The 22,671-nt window shown below is 37.6% G+C and overlaps 1 protein-coding gene and 1 long non-coding RNA gene across 2 annotated transcripts in view; both read left to right on the forward strand.

Annotated features, from left to right (window-relative positions):
- The window catches only part of LOC145670684 (uncharacterized), a 98,834-nt gene that overhangs the window by 10,332 nt on the left and 65,831 nt on the right, over nt 1-22,671 (forward strand). The window contains exon 2 of the long non-coding RNA XR_014128374.1: nt 13,410-13,590. This is a non-coding gene — a long non-coding RNA (uncharacterized LOC145670684). The remainder of the gene's footprint in view (nt 1-13,409; nt 13,591-22,671) is intronic.
- On the forward strand, nt 14,972-16,281 carry LOC145670677 (uncharacterized). Its single transcript, XM_081739469.1, has one exon. The coding sequence runs from the start codon at nt 15,188-15,190 to the stop codon at nt 16,076-16,078; it is 891 nt and encodes a 296-aa protein (XP_081595595.1). The 5' UTR covers nt 14,972-15,187; the 3' UTR covers nt 16,079-16,281.

Genomic DNA, 22,671 nt, shown 5'->3' on the forward strand with positions numbered 1-22,671 from the left:
ATCTACAGGTAAAAGCAAGCAAAAAATGTCATTTGAATATTGAGTTAATTTGGCTTCGTTTGGACGCTAGAGGCATTTGAAATGTGACCTTCCGAGGCTACAGTTTGCAATATCCCAAGAACGGAGAGAAATACGAATGTGGAGTCAAGAGGTATCAAAGGAAACCCCATCCGAAGAATTCAATTATGCCTAAGTCATAGCAAAACAGTGGCAACACAAGAGAGGGGCACAAAGAAAGTAAATGAAACGTGGAGAAAAGTGAATAATTTACATTGGAAAACTGTAGGAGGGGATATTACATGGAACATGCAGTAACAAATGTTAATGAACAAGGGCAACAATGGCTACGGTGAAGGAACACTATGGGAGGCGGAATGTAAGAATACAGTATCTTTGTAACGGAGAGAAATAGGAATGTCGGGTTAAAAGATATCAAGGGAATCTCTATCCGAAGAATGGAATTATACACACATACTGCGGAACAGTGGCAGCGCATAAGAGCTACAAAGAAACTGTTAAACAATGTTAGTGCTGAAACGTGCAGATCGTATAAAACACGCATGGAAGATGAGACTCAGTGTACTGTAAAAACAAGAGGTATTGTACGTACAGTGGTTAAAATAATGCCATCTTATCGAAGGTGTCCTCCTTGTTCTTCGAGACAGACAGTTACACGATGGCACAAGGATTCTCTGACTGGTGGCAATAACGCTGGCGTTTGCTGTAGTGTGGCAAATGCAGCTCTCATACACGATGGCGAAGATCTTCAATTTCATGCACGAAACTCTTCACGTAACCCCACAGGAAAAAAATCTAGCATATTCAGGTCGGGTGAACGTGGGGGCCATGCTTGTCTGCTACCACGATCTATCCAACTGCGTGGAAATGTTTCGTTCAGATATGCACGAATAGTGTGACATGAATGGGAAGGCACGCCATCATGCATAAACCACACACACTGCCATGTCCTCAGTTGCAAGTTTTCAAGCAGAATAGGTAGCCCTGGGTCAGAAACTGGAGAGACGATATTGCTTGCGTTTAATCGCTGTGGTAAGAAGTGTTGTCCCAGAACGCTGTCATCAATAATACCAGCCCACACATGCAAGTGGATTCGCTGATGATGCTTCGTCTCTACAATTTCATGCGGCTTGTTGGGTGCCCATCGATGGTATTTGTGGATACTTGTGATGCTATCCCGTATAAATGCCTCATCCGAGAACAACATCTCTGCTAGAACTTTTTTGCACCTATCATTCACATTCTTTGTGCCCCCTTGCGCCGCCACTGCTTCGCCATCTCTTACGCATAATTAGATTCTTCACATAGGGTTTCCTTTTATATCTTTTGACCCGACATACCTATTTCTCTCCGTTAGAAAGATACTGTATTCCTACATTTCGCCTCCCATTGTGTTCCTACAGCGTAGCCATTGTTGCCCTTATTCATTAACATTTGTTGCTGCATTTTCCATGTAACATCCTCTCTTACCATTTTTTGGTGTAAATTGTTCACTTTTCTCTACTTTTCATTCACTTTCTTTGTTCCCCCCTCTGGCGCCGCCACTGTTTCGCCATCATTTATGCATAATTTGATTCTTCGGATGGGGTTTCCTTTGATATCTTTTGACCTGACATTCGTATTTCTCTCCGTTCTTGGGATATTGCAAATTGCCTCCTCGGAACGTGTCATTTCAGATGCCTCTAGCGTCCAAACGAAGCCGCATTCACCCAATGTTCATATGACATTTTTTGCTTGCTTTTATCTGTAGATTCACCTCCCAAATTTTCTGTTATTTATCCATGATCACCCTGTATATATATATATATATATATATATATATATATATATATATATATATATATATATATATATATATATATATATATAATTTTTGAGGCCCGAACCTCATCTATGTTGAAAATTTGATTACGATCGTTCGGGTGGTTTAAGCGTGATGAAGTCACAAAGACAGTCATTTCTTTAAATTTTCTTTTTACATATATGTCCCTCCTCCCGCTCCCCTACATTGTGCCATCAAAGTAAAATGACGAAAGCATCCCACATCCGAATCTTATGTATGTTGAAAGTTTGATGTAGATCGGTTGGGTGGTTCAAGAGTTATTAAGGTTTATTCATTTTCATGTATTTTCCCTCCTAACCTCCCCTTCGCCTGAGATCTACCGTCAAAATTAAATAACAATAAACCTCCCAGGTTTGAATTTCATCTATGTTGAAATTTGATTGATTCAATCGGGTGGTTCAAGAGTTATTAATTCACGAACATGGTCACTTTTATTTTTATATTTATTAATTTTTGTATATCTCCCTCTCCTCCCTCCCCTGCGTTGTTCCGTCAAAGTGAAATTGTAAAATGCATCCCAGGCAAAACCCTCATGTATGTTGAAAATTAGATCTAGATTGGCCGTTGGGTTCAAGAGGTTTTAAGTTTTATTTATATTTTATAATTCCCCTCTCCTCCCCAAACCCTAAGTTCTACCGTGAAAGTGAATAGCTAAAAACACTCCCAGGCCAAAACTGCATCTACGTCTAAAATTTGATCGAGATCGGTCTGGTGGTTCAAGAGATTAAGAGTCACTAGTCACTTTCAATTGTATTATACAGATTACTTGCATGATCCTAATAATAACAGTAATAATAACCAACTTCATTCAGGGCGTCAGGGCGTTTTAACATTAAAGTTAGGTTGTTTCAAAGTACCGACAAAGACACGTACGGACGGGAGACATTTTGTCCGAAATCGAGACAGATGCTAACCCTACTAATACATTATGTTTACAGCAAACGCGCAAAAGTACTACTGAGGGCGTGGGATAACGGATATAAATTTACACACACACACACACACGTGTGTGTATTCGTACCCAAAATACTGTTCATAAGCCAAGGGAAAAATTGCTTCCCCAAGCTAATTGATAAATCTATTTGTTCGCCAACCGAGAGGTTTGTGAACTGTGAGTTAAGTGTTTTTGACGCTATATATATATTGCGATTCAACAGCCACGATTTGTTTGTGTGCATTTATTTGCTATATTTGTCCCCATACTACTTGATCACTCGTGTTATATTGGAAAGTTTTCATTTTAGAAGGTATAGGACAAGTTGACAGAGTTAACTTGACTCACCAGGGACGTATGCGAACCGTGACAGCTAGATATTTATGAAAATTCTATGGCTATGACTATGTAAATTGCTACATTTTATGGTATTAAAACAATTGACATAAAATGTGAAAGAAAATAAGCAAAAGGTGGGTCATCAGTGTTGCGAAATAAGGGAAATATGAGGCTGTAAAGTTGGGAAATTCTGGTGTCCGTACAAAGAAACGAACAAATGTAACAACAAGATTGCTGAAGGAACAAATGTACAGTAGGGAGTAAACTACAGCATGCACAGCATCCAGTGACTAACGACGTTTATACAGGATTCACCCAAAAAGGCCATATTTTATAGTAGCAGTAGAAAAAAGAAGTTCCATGTGACATAACGCGGAAATGTGAACAGCTTGTCACCCTATAGCACAGCATATCCAATGGCGATTGTGTGGAATCGATCTCGATCCCTTCCTGAGAGCTATAAAACAACTATTTTTGGGTTGCAACATGGCATAAAGTCCTACATGCCTTCCAAACAACAGAAACGACTGCGTAGTGCGTGAAAAGGGTTACAGAAAAGCTTTGGCACGAAAGATAACAAATCTGTGGCAAGAAAGTTCGTCAGAATCGATTCGCGGAGATTAATTACCTGTGACACGTGTCAGTCGAGAGTATAGGAAATGTTAGCATGTGAGACAACAATGAAGATAAAATACACTGCATTCAGGTTACAAGTAATATATAGGCGCAAAATATTTTAACGTAATACATCAATTCATACAACAGAAAAGCCATTGATAGTATGGCAAAAGACGTACATTTCTCGCCCTAGCCGCACACTCGGTATAACGTATCAAGCCCGTTAGTCACTGGATGCTGTGCATGTTGTGGTTCATTCCCTACTGTACACTTGTTTCTTCTGCAGTTTTGTTGTTGTTGCATATTTGTTCGTTACATTGTATAGATCCCATAATTTCTCAGCTTTAGAGCGTCATATCTCCCGTATTTGGCAACATTGATAACACACCTTTTGTTTATTTTCTTTCACGTTTTATGCCAATTGTTATATCATAAAATGGTACACATTCTATTTGAAAAACTGTAAGTTTGTGTTCGTGTCGCAACACTGCTTGTGTGACACTACTGTCGTGGTCTCGGTCACGTGTCCCCCTCCCGTAGGTATTAAATTACCTGCAAACATTTTTCATTTTCTGCCCTTTTCCGGCGTTTCTAACTCGGTAGAGCCTCACCCGGTCATTACTTGGTATACACTATAAGATCAAATGTATCCAGACACCTGGCTGAAAATGACTTACAAGTTCGTGGCGCCCTCCATTGGTACTGTTGGAATTCAATATGGTGTTGGCCCACTCTTAGCCTTGATGACAGCTTCCACTCTCGCAGGCATACTTTCAATCAGGTGCTGGAAGGTTTCTTGGGGAAAAGCAGCCTATTATTCACGGAGTGCTGAACTGAGGAGAGGTATAGATGTAGGTCGATGAGGCTTGGCACGAAGTGTTCTATAGGATTCAATTCAGGACTCTGTACAGGCCAGTCCATTACAGGGATGTTATGGTCATGTAACCACTCCGCCACAGGCCGTGCAGTATGAACAGGTGCTCGATCCTTGAAAGATGCAATCGCCATCCCCGAATTGCTCTTCAACAGTGGAAAACAAGAAGGTGCTTAAAACGTCAATGTAGGCCTGCGCTGTGAGAGTGCCACGCAAAACAAGAAGTGCAATCCCCCTCCAAGAAAAACACGACCAAACCACCACCACCTTCGAATTTTACTGTTGGCACTACACGCTGACAGATGACGTTCACCGGGCATTTGCCATACCCACACACTGCCATCGAATCGCCACATTATGTACCGTGATTCGTCACTCCAGACAACGTTTCTCCACTGTTCAATCGTCCAACTGCCTATTGCATTTTACGACCCTCTTCAACTGTCGGCGGTCTCCGTCAGTTAACAAACGAGGTCGGCCTGTACGCTTTTGTGCTGTACGTGTCCCTTCACGTTTTCACTTCACTATCACATCAGACACAGTGGATCTAGGGATGTTTAGGAGTATGGAAATCTCGCGTACAGACTTCTGACAAGTGACACCCAATCACCTGACCACGTTCGAAGTCCGCGAGTTCCGCGGAGCGCCCCATTCTGCTTTCTAACGATGTCTAATGACTAGTGAGGTCGCTGGTAATGAGTACCTGGTAGTAGGTGGCAACACAATGCACCTAATATGAAAAACATATGTTTGGGGGTTGTCCGGATACTTTTGATCACATAGTGTAGCTATGTATTATAGGTAGCGAATAAACAAGGCACTGAGTGACTATCACCACGATGATTAGGGATCTACAAATGGTCAGGGTACAAATTTTCATAAATATTTAGCTGTCACGGTTCGCATACGTCTTTTCTCAGATAAAATTAAATAATCCTACAAAATTCTAAATGAGACGTAAACATAAATATAAACATACATTTCTGCATGAATACAAAAATATGCATGTTTGCTTTAGGACGTAACATCTAACACTTTTCTTCATACGTCTACCTCAGTACTCTATCTCTGCTACCACAACTTCCCTGTAAGTCGCCCCACCCAAAAAAAAATTTCCCTTCGTGAAAATATACCTAGTAAAATGTGAGATCAAGTGACCAACATAGTTGTTGAGTTGATTTCAGTTTAGTATCTCTTTCAGCAGCGGGGCTACATGAAACGTGGACCTACAGTTTTAGGTGGGATCCCGACTACGTGTGCTCCCACCAGCAATCGAACCCAGGGCTCCACGCCAAAGGTGCGTACGCGAACTGCTTAGCCACGAGGGAGTTCAGGTCACCAATAGAACAAAACAGGATTTTGCAGAACCATGCTTGTGAAATCAAATTAAATTTCTAGTTCTATGTTTCACTAGGCTAAAGGAGACGTGTAATTGACGAAAGTGAATGATTACGAGGACAGTCGTGGTTTAATAGTAGAGCATTTACTTCAGGTGCGTGGGGCATTTGGTTCGATTTGAGCTTGAACCTAGTAAGCATTGTGATGCATAAACACCGTATGCGTGGATTTTCTCGGGTTTCTTCCGTCTGCTTTCACTTTCTTCAATCCACAATATCATTCAATATTATCATCGCCGCCTCCTTTAGACCATTTGGCACAATATTGAGGTGTAAAAGCAATTATGAAAAAAATGATGAAAGGGAATGTGGGAGAAAATGGTAGAATCGCCGGAAGACACATGAACACGATATTGTCCCTCAGAAACGCGTTGCTGGTTATCGAAGCAGTGACACTTCGCATCAGAGATAAGCACTCTAGTACAAAGATATCTTGCTCCAGTCGTGTTCGTGGTGGCTCCTGTACGTTCATTTACAGTGGTGAGGGGGGTTACAAATGAAAACTGGATAATAGCATACGAGTTTCTAAGGCACTAGGTAACAATGAAGAAACCTGGTTTCACATTCATGTTCATGGTGGTCCCCTTTTAGTACACTGGTATCAAATAGAAACAGTATCATTTCCATAGAAATATTTTGCCAAGGCATGAAGAGTCACAAGTGAAATATTGTTAAATGGAGCAGATTGACAAGTTGAGAGTATATACATGCTAATCTTACGGTTAAAATGAGTATCTAAAAGAATGATATGTAAGTATCTGTAAGTATCTGTTACTTCCCACAATGCAGAATTTTTTTCTGTTGTTTTTTTCTTCAAGAAAGTAGATACGCGTTGAAATACACAAAAAATTACACTAAACCAGTAATTTCACTTAAGTGCCATTGAGAATGTCATCATTATTAAGGCAAGTGAATGACGATGGAAGAACAGTGGAATGAGAATGTGCAAAGAAACGGGAGTACCCCGCGAAACCCCCGATGTTGTCCACCAAAAACTTACTTGGCCTGGGATCGAACCAAGGACCCCATACACCTTAGGTATGCAATCTACCACTGAGCCACTTAGACTACCCCTTCAATGAGCTCCTCCGTGGCTAAGCGGTTAGCGTACGCGCCTTTGGCGTGGGAGACCCGGGTTCAATTCTCGGCGGGAGCTCATGTGGTTCGGATTCCACGTTAATCAGTAGGTCCACGTCTCATATAGCCTCGCTGCTGAAAGGGACGCTAAACTAAAATCAACTCAACAACTACCCCTTCAATAGTTGCAAAGTCGAAAATAAAATAAAGTTACTATGACATAAGAACTCTTCGTCGGGGTTTGGACTCTTGAATATTGGGTATAAATTGGTGAAAGTTGAAAAATCTTACTATTTGAACTCATTATACATTCCAAAACAAATTTATGAAAAATAGGGTGTCACGGTGGGGTTCTGGGATATCGTGCGGTGGGAAAAACTACAATTATTATACTCAGTGAAACGTTTCTTAGTCCATTTAAAAGAGAGATATAGTTGGATAATTTAGTAAAAATCCGACTTTAATATTGCAAACAGTTTATAAGATATATATATCTATATATTTCGTTGTGACATCATCAATGCCTGCATTATTTTGATTCCCAAGAATTGGATAAAAGGAGTTGAAAATTGGAAAATCTGACAAATAGAACACATTATATATCCCAAAATTTAAGGGCACTTGCAAACTTTAAGATTATTGGCAGCGGTTTTTCCTCTAACCTGGGACGGATCCTGTTATTTCGACTACTGTCTTTTATATTCATGGGATTACCAGAGCGCTCTTCAAACAATTTGATAGCCAGTGTGTCATTATCTTTATTTGTTCTTTCTGGTATTCCAAAGATACGAAGGCTTTTCCAATTCCAGAATCATCTTCTGAAAACTACTAATTTATATGTCCCAGTTCTTTAGTTCTTTCCGAAGATCATGTATTTCTTCGGAACTAAACTTCAAAGTTTCTTCCAATCTTTTTTACACTACTTTAGTAAGTGATTCAATTATTGAATCTAAAATTACTCTTAAAACTTCAGGGGTCTGCACCACTGCCTGGACCTCTTCGTAGATTAGACACACGATGTCTTCTTTCCTCTGTTTCGAGCGTACTGTTTCCTTGGGATCCTTTGTTAGTCATAGAGTGAGCAATTTCACCATAAAGTCTTCGTACAAACAGAACAACTGGAAATTACGAAAGTAATATTTGTACAAAATCTTCACGTGATATGAAAATGTTATACTTCTCTTGTATCTATGACTAAACTATAGGAATGAAGATTGTTGCGACTACTTCAACCACTGAACTTTATGGCATGAAAAGCACGGAGCGCGAAATGCACACGTCTAATCACTATCCATCCTCTTCTTTGATATCGGGCTGAATTAATTAGGGTTGAGCGCGTAACACAAAGTAAAACACACGGAACAAGCGGTAGGGCGCAACTAACAAATTCCAAAGTTCATTCAACTCCCCTTAGTAGGATTTGTATTGTTTCGAAGAAGACAGAAACAGTATAAGATGCTTAATATGTTGAAAAACATTAAGGGGTAACAAAAAGAAGTTTAACAACAAGTTGCTCAACTTATCATGTCTATGAACATGATGAGTTTGAAGGTGAGAAAAAAGACCTGGTTACTGGAGAAATAAAAGAAAACAGTGTTAAATGTAACGTCTGTTATTATTATTATTGTTATTATTATTATTATTATTATTATTATTATTATTATTATTATAAACCGTCCCGGGTTCGAATTCTGGTGGAAGCTCAAGTGGTTCAGATCCCACGTTAAGCTGTAGGTTCACGTCGCATATAGTCTTGCTGCTGAAAATTCAAATACAATAATACAACAAATTATAAATCGTAACTATTGTTTTTTAAAATTGTCCTTACAGTTGAAGGGTAAGCAATGATGGAGTACTCCGAGGGTCACTGGTGATCCACAGCGTAGTTCCGGATGAACAATACGGAACATGATTATTTCCCATTTACATCCACAAGATGTAAAAAATGTATGTACTAATAATTTAATTTTGTTTTGTTCAAGATAGTGTTTGAACGATTGTTTTATGCTGATATTTGAAACGATTAATTTTTCTTTTGATTAGTTTATTTGTAAAAGAAAATAATATATAAATTTTGATTACTTGAGTTTTGTCAAACAATTTCTAAGAAATTATTTTTTGCGTCTAGGTACTCTGGTAAGATACCTATTAAAAACAACAGAAACATGTTTAATCTTCAAGTCGCACTCAAGTATAAATACGTATCCTTTCTTTCCTTTTTTTAAGTATCCTCACTATGAAGTGAAAACCCGCGGAAGTGTAATTTGAAAGACGCTCGGGTTCAATCCCCGGTAGGGACAGAAGTTTTGGTAATCTTATCCTCATTCCGATGCAGCTCTAGGATTCATTCAGTTATTGTGAAATAGATATCAAGGGCAAATTGGGTAAGTTAAAGATGGCCGGAGCATGTTCTGTCTACGTCACTTCCATTAGGTAAGGAAGCAAAGAAGTTTGTAAGCTTCTGCCTTCATACAACCCAGAGACCCATTCGATCTATTCCGCATGTGATAGAGGTCTGCACGGGTTCGGGCCGGACTCGGGCCTACAAAGCATATATATCTCTTCGGGTCCGGGCCGGGCGCAGCCAGTAAATTTTTAAATATACAACCATATTTCTTCGGGCTTTTTGAGGCCTAAATTTGTAAATATCTATTATATAAAAGAGAACGCACAAATCCTTTGTTAGCTCATCACGCTAATACGGCTGAACCAATTTCTTTCATTTTTGGGGGGTTATTAGGATTTGGACCCTAGATGGTTTTTATCATATCACTTTAATTTTTAATTACCAGTGTCTTGAGATAATTGACCATTCAAGTGTCCATAACGTACAAATCCTTTGTTAGTTCATCATAGGTATAAAAATAAACGTATTTATATGCAACCCGCATGACCGTGTCACTCGGCGGGTTAACATAAATGACAGGCGATATAATGTTAACATTTACTGGAATCTACTATGGTTTTTATCATATCACTTGAAAGCGAAAAAGTAAAAATTATCTAAGTAACAAAGTTTATTGCGTTCCGGGGTGACCGCAGCGAAGCGGGGCGGGTTAACATAAATGACAGGCGATATAATGTTAACATTTACTGCAATCTTCTATGGTTTTTATCATATCACTTGAAAGCGAAAAAGTAAAAATTATCTAAGTAACAAAGTTTATTGCGTTCCGGGGTGACCGCAGCGAAGCGGGGTGAACGCTGCTAGTACTGTATAACGATATTTATTGATCCGTTCTTTCTGGAGAACTTTCCAAGCACAACTGCAAAATTAAACCTCTAATTGTTGTAAAGAAAAATACAATTTTGAGTTAATTATTAAGTTTCTGTAATTCGGTCTTATTTCAGGCTCATTTGATTACCACACGAGCTCGGGCGGGGCTTGGGCCTAAATGCTAAAACATATTTCGGACTCAGATCGGGCCTCACATTATAATTCACGGGCCGGGCCTAGCCTGGGCTAAAAGTTGCAGCCCGTACAGACCTCTAGCATGGGATATGCACTATAATTTTTACATGTTAAATTAAAAAATATTACTTAAATGGTGAACTAAAGAAGGAATTTGTACAACACTGGTAGAGCTTCCTTGTTATTTCCAATGTTGAACTTGGATAGTTGTAATAAGTATCCATGCTGGAAGCTTTCTTACTGGGAAAAAGATTACAAAATCCGAGAGTGACAAGGATGAATAAGCGTTAGCTGATAGCTGATTTTTTTTTTATTTTTAATTTAGCATTTCTATTCAGTATCGAGTTTATATGTGCTGTGAGTACACAGTTGAAAGAGGAATCTCAACAACCAAATGCTTTCGAATTTCAAAGGGTTCCCAACGAGAACCTAACCCGGATCTTCGTTCACCAAATGCACGCATATTTGTAACTGGATAAGCGAGGAGGCTAATAATAATAATAATAATAATAATAATAATATAGTCAGAACTGCGTAATTTTCTTACAATTATTTTGAAGCATGTGTGTGCCTGCCACATAATATTTACGTTTATCGTGTAAGACAAAATGCAAGAAATTATAAATGTGTGTGTAATTTATAAGTACTTATGTGATAATTAAAACTGTTAAACTAAAATATATCTTAGCCCTTTAAAACATATATTACTACCAAGACAGAAAGCAAAGTTTTTAAAAAACGTAACTTCATTGAGTAAATTTAACTGTAAACAAGATTTAGTGTGTACCTTGTTTGACAGCTACTTCCTCGGTATGTGATAAACTATTTTAAACGTATTCCATAGTCTCGCTTGTGGCGCCTATGAAACAATGACAACAGGTTAAACAGACTAAACAACTCGAATTCCTTACCTAAGTAAACCACAGGGCATACCTAGAGGACAACTTGTGGTCTGTTGATTACAGTTTGAGAAACACTGTTCTGTACTAGTATTTTTACTCATATACATAACACTTTTACTAACTTAGATGCATGGTGCCTCAGTAGTAAAGCGGACTCTGTTGCTGGGGCTCCCTGATTCTATCCCAGGGCAAATTAGTTTGTGATGAACAACATTATGTCTCTGGGTTTTCTCGGGTTCTCTCATTCCTTACAATATTCTCGACCCACCAATTTTATTACCGTTCACCTTTCTTAAATATCCGTCTACTTTTTAGCCTTTTAAGTATAGCGGGAAGTGTGCTGGCTCAGTGGTAGAACATTCACCACTGGTGCATGGGGTCTGAGTTCGATCCCAGCTTGCGCCAGATTTTCTTTGTGGTGGACAAACACCGTGTGCGTGGGTTTTCTCCGTTTCCTCCCACTTTCTTCATTCCACCATTGCCTTTATTTCTCATCATCATCGTCTCCTTCAGCCTAGCCGGCATAGGCGTGGGACGTAAAATTTAAAGATTTCATTTCATTTTCATTTATGAATGACATAAATATTGGAGATAAACTAGAAATTACATTTCAATTTATTCATAACATTTAACACCGTTTTAGGTTTTCAAACTTTTTCATCCAACACCTTTGTCAGCATAATGTTGTTTGTAAGAAATAGATGTGCTGGCAGTTTAATATCTTACAGCGTTAAGCAAATTTTACGAATTGTATGACTGAACTCAAACTTCTCAACTACTAGCTTGCCAATCCATATGACGAGTACATAGTTACCCTCGAACTAAAAGATTTAAAAAGTTCTTTAGTATGAAAACAAATTTATTTTCGAACATCTTCTCTATCCACCAAATCCTTAGATAAAAGTAAACCTTTGTTACTGAATATCCACCACTTTGCATACGATTGAATGCATATTTATTTTGGAAATACAAGTTGGGTAAGAATGCCAAATTGCGTATCATTCTCAATTTCGCAATACCCCACAAAGTGAAGTAATAGAAACTTGTGAAAAGTTGTGGAAGTACTCATCATTGATAATAGTATATATGTACTCCGTTGTACTAAGAAATAGTTTTCTTCTTTGTAATCAGGAGGATTTCTAAGAAATCATGTAAAATATAAAAAGTGTTGCGATTTTTCTGGCGTGTTAGAACCTGAAGTGCAGCTTTCCATTTTACCAGGAATTCATTGCATAGATTTTAGAGTATATTGTGTATCCTGTATGTAGATGTTGAGCAAAAATGACAAGAATGTGAAGGTATATTTAAAATTTCCGTAGTCATAATACAAAACTCATTATAGGTTTACTTTCGGTATTTTTTTGCCCCGGATTCGTTATATTTTACGATAAAATTCCAGTTTGGAAGAAACATTATCAAACCTAACACACACCATTGCTGGGCCTTTTGCTGTGGAAACATTGACGTTTGTAAATTTTAAATTATTTTTAGGCAATTACAGTTCTGTTACATGACAAAGGGCGTATAGACTCAACAATGCATATAGACATTAATTGTTCACTTTGTCAGACTTCAAGCAATTTCTGCCTATACAATGTAGATCTTGCATGTAGGCCTACGTGGTCTATTTCAGTTATACCTAAGACATTTTAGAGTTCTGTGAGATGAATGTGATACGGGGGTGCATCTTCATCCATTTGTTCACTTCTCACTTCTAAAGGCTACTCTGCTGTAGTGGTTGTTTTCATTGGGCTTTGACTCGTTTATTTCATTAACAATATAAGATTCTCTTTTATATTATATTGTTCATTGTGCAATTCATGAGGTTTAATATTTTCGAATAGTTTTTCTTGTATAGCTTCAATTTGTTTACATGAGCTAATTTGAAAGATAAGGTGAAGTTATGTTCATTTAATAATGATGAGTAAAAAAAATCTGTATGATGTAGAAAATCTCCAAGTGTTTAAACATGTTTTTTTTTTTTTTTCATTTGAGTTAATCGTCTTAAGAATATGCTTCTAGACTAAGGGAGATGCAGAAGTGCTAATGAACAAAATGGTGGAATAAAGAAGTAGGAAGAAATAGAACACCGAGGGAAACCACGCACAAGGTGTTTGTCCTCCACAATGACCATTTACGCGAGCTTGGATTGAATCAGAGACTCCACGTATCGAAGGTAAGCTATCTCCTACTTAGCCACCTCCATACACGTAATAAATTAATTGTTAATAGAATTAGACATACAAAGCATACTATATCACAAAAACAGTAACTCAAAGGTGATGTTGGGAAACTAGGAAATCCCATTGCGAAATAAGAAAATACAATTGTGAAATTAGGACCAATTCTAGTCTGAATTTCAAGGCAAATCGTTAAGTTTCTTTTAGAAAAGACAATGCATCTGTATCTATTCACGCTAGAATCAAACTATAGGATGATTTGGTCTATTATTATTTCCTAAATTTTAATTGATAATATGCGTACCTCTTTATATCAAAATACACAATACAGTGTAAAATTAGGCATAGTTACGCTTGGTATTGTGCCAAATGGTAGAAGGAGTTTCACTTCGACAGAATCTTAAAGCTGATATTTCTTTTGAAAATTATAGCGTTCCAGCCATTTGGAATGAAAGAAAAACAATTTTATAAAGCATGGTAAAAGCTTTGGAGGAGAAAAAACTAATTGTCTGCATAATGCAGTCTATAAATATGCAACTAACGAACTATAATGGAGTGATGAAAAGAAAGACACGAAGAAAATACTTTAGACTACAAAATAAAAATTACGTGTCCACGTTTAAACTGAAGTCTAATAATGTCCTTTAATTACGTTCAAAAACTTAACATGATACATTTTAAAATATTAGTATTTGTTTTGGAAGCCTTAATGATAAAGGAGTTACCTCTGGGATGAAGGTTTTCTGCCTCATCTAATCAAAAACCACGTTCATTTGTGGTCAAGTGTCCTTGGTTCGAACTTCTCTCCTTTCTTCACAGTTTCTTATTTCGCGAAATCTTTCATCATTCACTGACATTTATTTGTCTCTTTTAACTGAAGGGCATAAACAGAAAACTGTAAACTAAATATTCGGTTTCATTTTATTCTAACTACATGTGTTTCTACTAAGGTCGAACTAGAAACCGCATACACAGAGTTTCAGGGTACTTGGGAATTCAACATAAAGGTATTTTTTATTTGTGTGTGTGTGTGTGAATTGGTTTGTAAGAAGCTGATTGGAGAAGGTGTGATCCGATAGTGTCGGAGTGAGAGTAAAGATATATTCAAAATGATGTAATTGACTAATACGCAAAGGCATGAAATCCAATTCACATAGCAATGTAGGTTATAATTGAATGGCCAAATATTTGAGATAACGTCATTTTTAAAAAGAAATCTAGAGGCCGCGTCTCATTGCGAAATTCTTGAAGCAGAAACCAATTGCTAGACAAAAGATAAGGGCAACTGAAAAGTGGGAGGAGAAGGAGCAAAAAATCGATATATGGAGAAGTAAAAAAGGCAATCAGCCAAAATTCTTTCTCCAATAACTTCAGAAATCCATCATCTAGTATTTTATGCATGGTTTCCCAACCGTGGGTGTCTTCGGAGATAAAATTCATGAGAACGTAAAAAATAAGGCTAAAATAAAGAATAAAAAAGAAGCAACGAATTTCACGTACAAACGAGTTACTATATAAAGATGATGATGTCTCTTTCAGACATAGGACAATTGATTTTAAGAAGTCATAAACGAATTTAGTGTTTTCCATCCGATGACATTTAGTCGCAGAGCGGTGTGGTTTCTGCTAATAGCAGAAGGGCTTGTAACTATTTGTTATGTGAATGGCGATTGGTTAAATGGTGACTGGGACTTAGAAATCTCCGAAACTGCTCATGGAGGCGGTGGTGGAGGTTACGGTGGCGGAGGAGGAGGTGGTGATCATGATGCTGGCAGTAGTGGTCATTCCGGATCTTTTCATCAAAGTGGTGGTGGTCAGGGAGGCAGTGGAAGTGATTTTAATAAAGGATTCCACGGAGGTGATAGAGGAAGTTCAGGTGATCACCATCAAGGAGGAGGTTTCAGTTCACATGGAGGACATCATAAAGGTTACAGTGATGAAGGTTCCTATCACGGAAGTCATAGAGGTGGTAGCCATGGTACGAAAGGATCTTTCTATGGGCACAAAAGTGGAAGTCATCACGAATCAGGAGGACATGGATTTAAAAATTCCTATAGCAAAAGTGAAAAAGGTGGTGGAGGTGGTAGTTATGGCAGCCATTATGGAAGTGGTGGCGGTGGAAAATACTCTGAAGGACACAGTTATCACGGCGGGAAAGCTGGAAAAGCAAGTGGAGGCAGCACCTACGGTGGAGGAAATCATGGACAAACGTACGGCAAACATGGAAGCTCTGGCGGAGGAAGCTATCATGATGGTCATAGTAGCCATGGACAATCTCATGGAAGCAAGAAGTATTCTCAAGGACACAGTAACTACCATAACACGGGCGGTGAAGGCCATAGACATGGAGAGGGCTATCATGGAGGCTATGGAGGAGGAACAGGAGGAGGTTTCAGTGGAGGCGGAGGCTATGGTGGTGGTGGTAGTGGTGGAGGAGGTGGTGGAAGGCATGGTGGCCACGGTGGCTATGGCCATGGACGTTAGCATACTTTCAGAATTCGTATTTTATTTATTTTAAATTACAATAACTTATGACAAACATAATTATTTATTGCTATTACCAAGATTTCAGAACCTTTAACACAAGCATATTTTTTCAAAATCTACATAGGCTATTTTTATTGCAAATACAGTTCAAAGTAGTAAATCATAATTTAATATCATTTAATGTTCACACATTTTCCAGAATTAAAAAAAAATTATCTGAATTGAATATATATTTTTATAGAACTACATTGCTGATGCGATATTTCCACCTGTAGCTTTTGTAAATAAAAATTAAAGAATTTTTAAATACAACATATATTAATCATTTTAGATACAAATTAGAAAGTACTATATTTGTAATCCGTTTCCCTTATCAAAGTATAGCACTTTGATATTATAATGATAATATAATGATAATAGTACTTACACTACTGAAAAGAGGATGTGTAAGATAAACTATTCATCTATGTCAACTGGGAAAGTGTCAACAGAACATAATGTTGAGAAACAAAATGAAACTACTATTTAGAACGCTTATCAAGATTATATTAAAAATAAAACGAAGAAACCAAATTAAGGTTCGTGTAGGAAAACTGTTTTACTATATTTAATTTCTAAATTTAAATTTTAGATTTTCTGTTGAAGTTACAAAAATAATTTTGTTTTATAGGCCACACCTTTTTCTTTTTGCTCATTTTCTGTTACCTTGCTTATACTGCACTCAAAGTAATGGCGCGTGAGTGCCGTATAGTTTTGAGATACAATTTTTTTTGTTATATATTTTTCATTCCTTAAGCAAATCAATGGCGAGAAAGTGAAAAAATACTAAGGAAATGGTGGCATTTGGAACTCGCAGAAAATTAGTTAATACACTTTTTTTTTTTTATCTGCATAGAAAGTAAGACAATCTACTAAGCTTTTGTTTTATCTTTCGCAACCCAAAGCAGATTAGTGTGAAGAATAGCTCTGAATGAGCAGATGAATATCACGGAATACAACGAACATTCGTACGGCCATCCTTGATAAGCACATAGGGTAAAGGTTGTTTGTTAATATCGTGATATAGGTCATTTATATATTAGCATCTCCCACGACATAATCTTGCGTGTAGTAAGAAAGTTTACACTTTTCTATGTTTGCATGTACCGTCTCGGCAACAGGAAACATGTAAATCTTCCAACTCAACCCACGGTTCATTCGTGGTTGATACTAATATAAAATTACTTATATCCAGATATAAACATTTGCCATATACATTTTTTTTAATTTCACGAACTAGCAAACTAATTTAAATATTCTAAAAAGAAGATATATCTATGATCGTCCTTATGTTTAATCATGAGTAGGATGGTGCACGCAGGGGCCTCACTCAGAGGGGCAGGAGGGGGCAATTGCCCCCCAAGAGTTTGAGGATTGCATATACTTTAATCAATTGTCCACTAATATACTAGTACAAAACATGGAAGTCTTTTGTTGGTGGTGCTCTTGCCCCCTCAAGCGAAGTCTGAAATGACCCTCCTGTGTGCACGAGACGCAGTTCTTCCAATAAAAACAGATACACATTTCAACATGAGTTTTACATCAGTTTCACATCTTTCTGAGACGAGGTAGCCTCAACTCTTCACTCGTAAGCAGCAGTCAGACACAACATATATTTGGAAACACTTAAGCAGTAGAACATGTGGTACTGTTTTTTTTTTGTTTTTTTTTTTTTTGTTAAATATAAATCAAGAAAGTATTATTCAACGGCTTAAATTTATTTTTACTGTTGACTGGCTCAATATGTTACATACGAAAATGAGAAAGAAAATTCGTGTACGAAATCCGTATGTTCTATATTTTGTATAGGCGGGTAGGTTTTTGGTGTATCATCCTGTAAATTTAAATGTAGTAGCTGGTCAATGGGAGTTTAGAGTTAATATCAAAGTATACAGAAACTTCTTTTTCTGCATATACAGGATGTTTCAAAACAACACCGACAACGTTTGGGAGGTGATTCCTGACACCAAGATAAGAGCGAAGTAGCTCAAGTGGTAGAGCGTTGGCTTCGCATTCGGGAGGTCGTGGGTTCGAATCCCGCTGCCGACCATCCTGACTGAGGTTTTCCAGGGTTTCCCTCAGTCCTACCAGGCAAATGCCGGGATGGTTCCTAGTAAACAGGCCCTGGCCGATACCTTCCCAAATCCTTTCCATTGTTATTGTTGTTGTTGGATATCTAGTGTGAAATGGCCTCTGAGCTTTAAATAAATAAATAAATAAATAAATAAGACAAAAGTATAGACCAACATGGGTACACAAATGCTTCCTTTCGGAGTTATAGGCTGCCGAAAACATGAAAATATGAACCTTAAAGGTTTATAATTCCAAAACTATGGGGCCTACCGTAGTCGGGTCAACACTTCACTTAGGAACTAGTACCGTATGTGCCCTATCCAAATATCAAAGTTTCAGAATTCTGTGGCACTTCCGCAACAATTTTTATAGAGGTAGTTGGTGAGTACTTTAAATTATATGCCTGAAGCCAAACTCCCTCCATAAAAATTGTTGCGGAAGTACCAGAGGATTCTGAAACTTGGATAATTGGATAGGGTAGACCTACATACTAGTTTCTAAGTGAAGTCTTGACCCGACTGCGGTAGGTCCCATATAGTATTGAAGATATGGACCTTAGAAGTTCATTCTTTTATGTCTTCGGCTGCCTATATCTCCGAAAGGAAGCATTTGTGCACCGAGGTTGGTCCATACTTTGTCTTATTTTGTTGTTATGAATCACCTCTCAAACGTTGTCGGTTAAATTGCTCTATTTTCGCCTGATAATCACCTGGAGTACTGTAGGAGCAGATTGAACTTCTATCTATAATACTATGTTAGGTAACGACATTTGATAGGTATATGAAGTTGTGCGACTGGAAGCACAGTCTCGCACTTTTTGGGGATTGCTCTGCTAATTCAGCTACAAGAAATACGATCAATTCTCCTGTATTTTGGTACGTTGTTCCTCAAAGCTCTACTGATAAACAATCTGTTAGTATTTTCCAATAAAAGTAACCCAATAATACGGATGACACGGACTCAAATCTTTATCTTTCTTTTCCTCAGACTAATTACCAGTTGACTGGTTAGTGACACGAACAATTATTATTATTTTACTGCTACGAACTATCTTTAAAATACGGTTGATATTTTAGTAAATGAATAATTCACACATTTATCAGCAGATGAGCATAAAAATCATTATGAGAAAAGAAATTTACTTTGTTTCTTGTTGAATATCTCTTTGAGTACCACAATTCCTTACCTAATCTCTTTGGTAGTGATTATACATAATTTATTATTCATAAACAATTAAATACCACTAGGCTCAAATCAACAATAAAGTGACATAACATTTCTGCTAACGGGAATTGGTGAGGTCTCGAATTCCAAGTCTTGGTTTGTTAACTGTTGGTTACATTTGAAAACAAATGTTTTTTTTTTTAATGTTAAATATGTCAAACCTTCATGTAACCCAAAAATGAAATACGGTTCGAAACTCCTGTGTTCCAGCTTGTTTAATGATTCAGAACATCAGTATGTGCACCGTCATTATCGCGTCACAATATGATGTTTCGCCATGTCTTGTGTGAAATTTTATGTAGCATGGAAGGTGTGATTTCCTTGTATGCTTCCCTAATGTATTGATTTAAATCTTGAGTTATTTAGTATCGCCGTTTCGAGTCATTCTGCTTAACTGTTCCTCAGAGGGAACCGTAGCAGGATGTCAGATCTGGGATCCTGCAAGATCACTCAATCGGTACTGTCATATTCATGTATCTACTCTCTATCCACCTCTTAGGTAACCCCTCATTGGCGAATTCTCGAACGAGAAGAACATGGTGGGATGGAACTTCATCGTGTTGGAGCCAACTGTCAGCAACAATATTCAGTCTTTGGGGCTCTGCTATAAACCAATCCGTTAACATTTTCAGAGAAGAATATTGATTAACTGTATATTTAAAAAAAAAAAAAAAAAAAAAAACGAACCTATAAGATGCCTACTGGACATTGGAGCTCAAATCATAAAACATGTGGAGGACTATGCTCAAACTCTTCATAATAAAACGGAGTTCCTTGCTCCAGAAGAACACTCCTCTACTCTGAGAAGATCGATAAATTGCACATTCGACTGAAAAGAAAACTTTGCTCCGTTGTGGAAGTGTCACAAACACATTAAGTAAATTTGAGTAAGATTCATATCTTCATAGCATGTCCTCATCCTCAACTAATTTACGAATGATAGTGTAAAAGATTTTAATTCAAGTTCTTTTTTCAAGTGTGTCAGCATAGTCGTTTTCGGAATTCCAAGTTCATACGATCTTTTCCGAGACATTTTTTTTTGGAAGATCTCATTACAGAATCCTCTACTGCTGCACAAGTTTCTTGTCGGGTTGATGATCAGACTTTTCTTATCCAAAATGGATCCAGTTCGGGAAATTTTCTCTTGCTATCACAATAACGTTCGCTTCAGCAGAGCTTCTTTGTTGAATCGTGCAACAAAGTTCCTTTGCTTATCTTTCATGGTTTTCCCGGTGTGTGGACATTCATGAGCCCATGCACTTGCTTGAACACTTTCTTCCAGACTTGCAATACTTGTATCATCCGTCTGAAAAGAAATTGGAGTATAAATAAATCTCGTACATACATACAAAAAAGGAAGGTGTTAGCCATGTGAAGAGAAAATGAAGTCGAAATACGCACACACATTCAAACAAAAAAGGGAGTGATAAGAGTTTCGGACCATACTGTACACTCCTATAATTGGTTGTTTATTCGTAAATTTGGAATGGAAATGTGAATGTTAAAAGATTGGACAATATTTAGAAACACTGCTTTCGAATAACGCGATTAATCAAAGATTATTTTCTTAAAGTTTATAATCAATGTCTGGCAAGACTACTTCATAAATTCAGGTCCTCTCTCTTACTGAACCTTTCTATGTTATTTACTTGAACCAAATTACTCTTATTTTTATTTCTAGATAGATATATTTTACTAATAAAGATGTGTATCATAAAAATAGTAGATACTGATTATATATAACAAAGTTTATATTTTTGTAGAATTGTAATACACTGACGACCGATACACATATATACATTATTAGTTGTTCGAACACCTCGCAACCACTGGCTACTCTCCGAGCTGTTCGAATCTCCAAAAAGGAGGAGAAGAAAAAAACAAGAAAGCTACTCTCCGAGCTAGAAAAAGAAACAGGGTAACTGACCGTAGACTGCATTATCTATTAGAGTATGCCTAAGATACCAAGCTTAGCTGTGTATTTTCTAAGAAAGACAAAATGAATTCAACATAAATTGTCATCTTGAAATATATATACGATGTTAATGAACTATACCGACAAACTGTAAGAGGTGATTCCTCACATCACATGTAAGAGAGAAAGTTCATATGGACCTATGGCGAAAAGTGCATAGTTTCAGAGCTAGGGCTGTCCAAACCGCGAAAAAGATAAATTTCAAGAGGCCCTATTGCGAATTCCAGAAACTGTGGGTGGTGGTCCTTATCAGAATAAAGGAGGCCACGAATACACAATCCAAAAGTGCATATTTCGTCAATTTTCAATAAGTGTACAGGGTGTAATTCTCAGATACGCTTTCAATAGAATTTTCAGATATACTAGGATTTCAAGGAGGGTCCAAAGTAGGCAGGAGGTAAGTAGGTTGCTACGTCTTTAACTGTGTGTTGCTCTGGTCTTAGTGAAAGTAATGAACTTTGTTTCTCAATCACTTAAGATTGCGATAGTCTGTATGGCTGTCTGTCAGATTCGATGGTAGTCCTTGCATGGATTGCAACATGCTCAGATAGCCGGAAGACATTTGTGGCAAATTGAGTGAGTGGTAAATTCTATTGAAAGCGTATCTGAGAATTACACCCTGTACACTTATTGAAAATTGACGAAATATGCACTTTTGGATTGTGTATTCGTGGCCTCCTTTATTCTGATAAGGACCACTACCCACAGTTTCTGGAATTCGCAATAGGGCCTCTTGAAATTTAGCTTTTTCGCGGTTTGAACAGCCCTAGCTCTGAAACTATGCGAACTGGGCTCGCGCTCGCACTTACTTCTCTTTACTGGCCTCACTCTCACTGGAACTCGGGCTCACTTATATAATTGGGCATCGGGCTCGCGCTCAATTGTTGAGACCGAGCTCAGCTGAGCACGAATGTGCTCGCGAGCCCGAGCTCGTGAGTTTGGACACATATGACAAAAACAGCGCATGCAAGGCCCGCAATGCACATCCTTTCCCAAAGCAAACGTTGTACAATTCTTGATATCTCAATAAATAGTATTGCGTTTATACTTTTTATATTGTATTCCCTTTATAGGTAAAGTCATCGGTTCGGTTTTGTATATACATAGCGTAGTGGTATACAACCTTTCCCTTCATATCTATTCCGTCTATAAAAACGAAACTTGGTACAATCATTTTTATCTATTTAGTATTTTTCAAGATACATTTGGATTGTTTACTTTTTCTGGGGCCACTCCACAAGGGCCAAAATTTAATGGGAGGTATTTTTGGAAGAATTTT

This window comes from Thermobia domestica, chromosome 14 (assembly GCF_964235325.1).
Source record: "Thermobia domestica chromosome 14, izTheDome1.hap1.1, whole genome shotgun sequence".
Taxonomy (NCBI): domain Eukaryota; kingdom Metazoa; phylum Arthropoda; class Insecta; order Zygentoma; family Lepismatidae; genus Thermobia; species Thermobia domestica.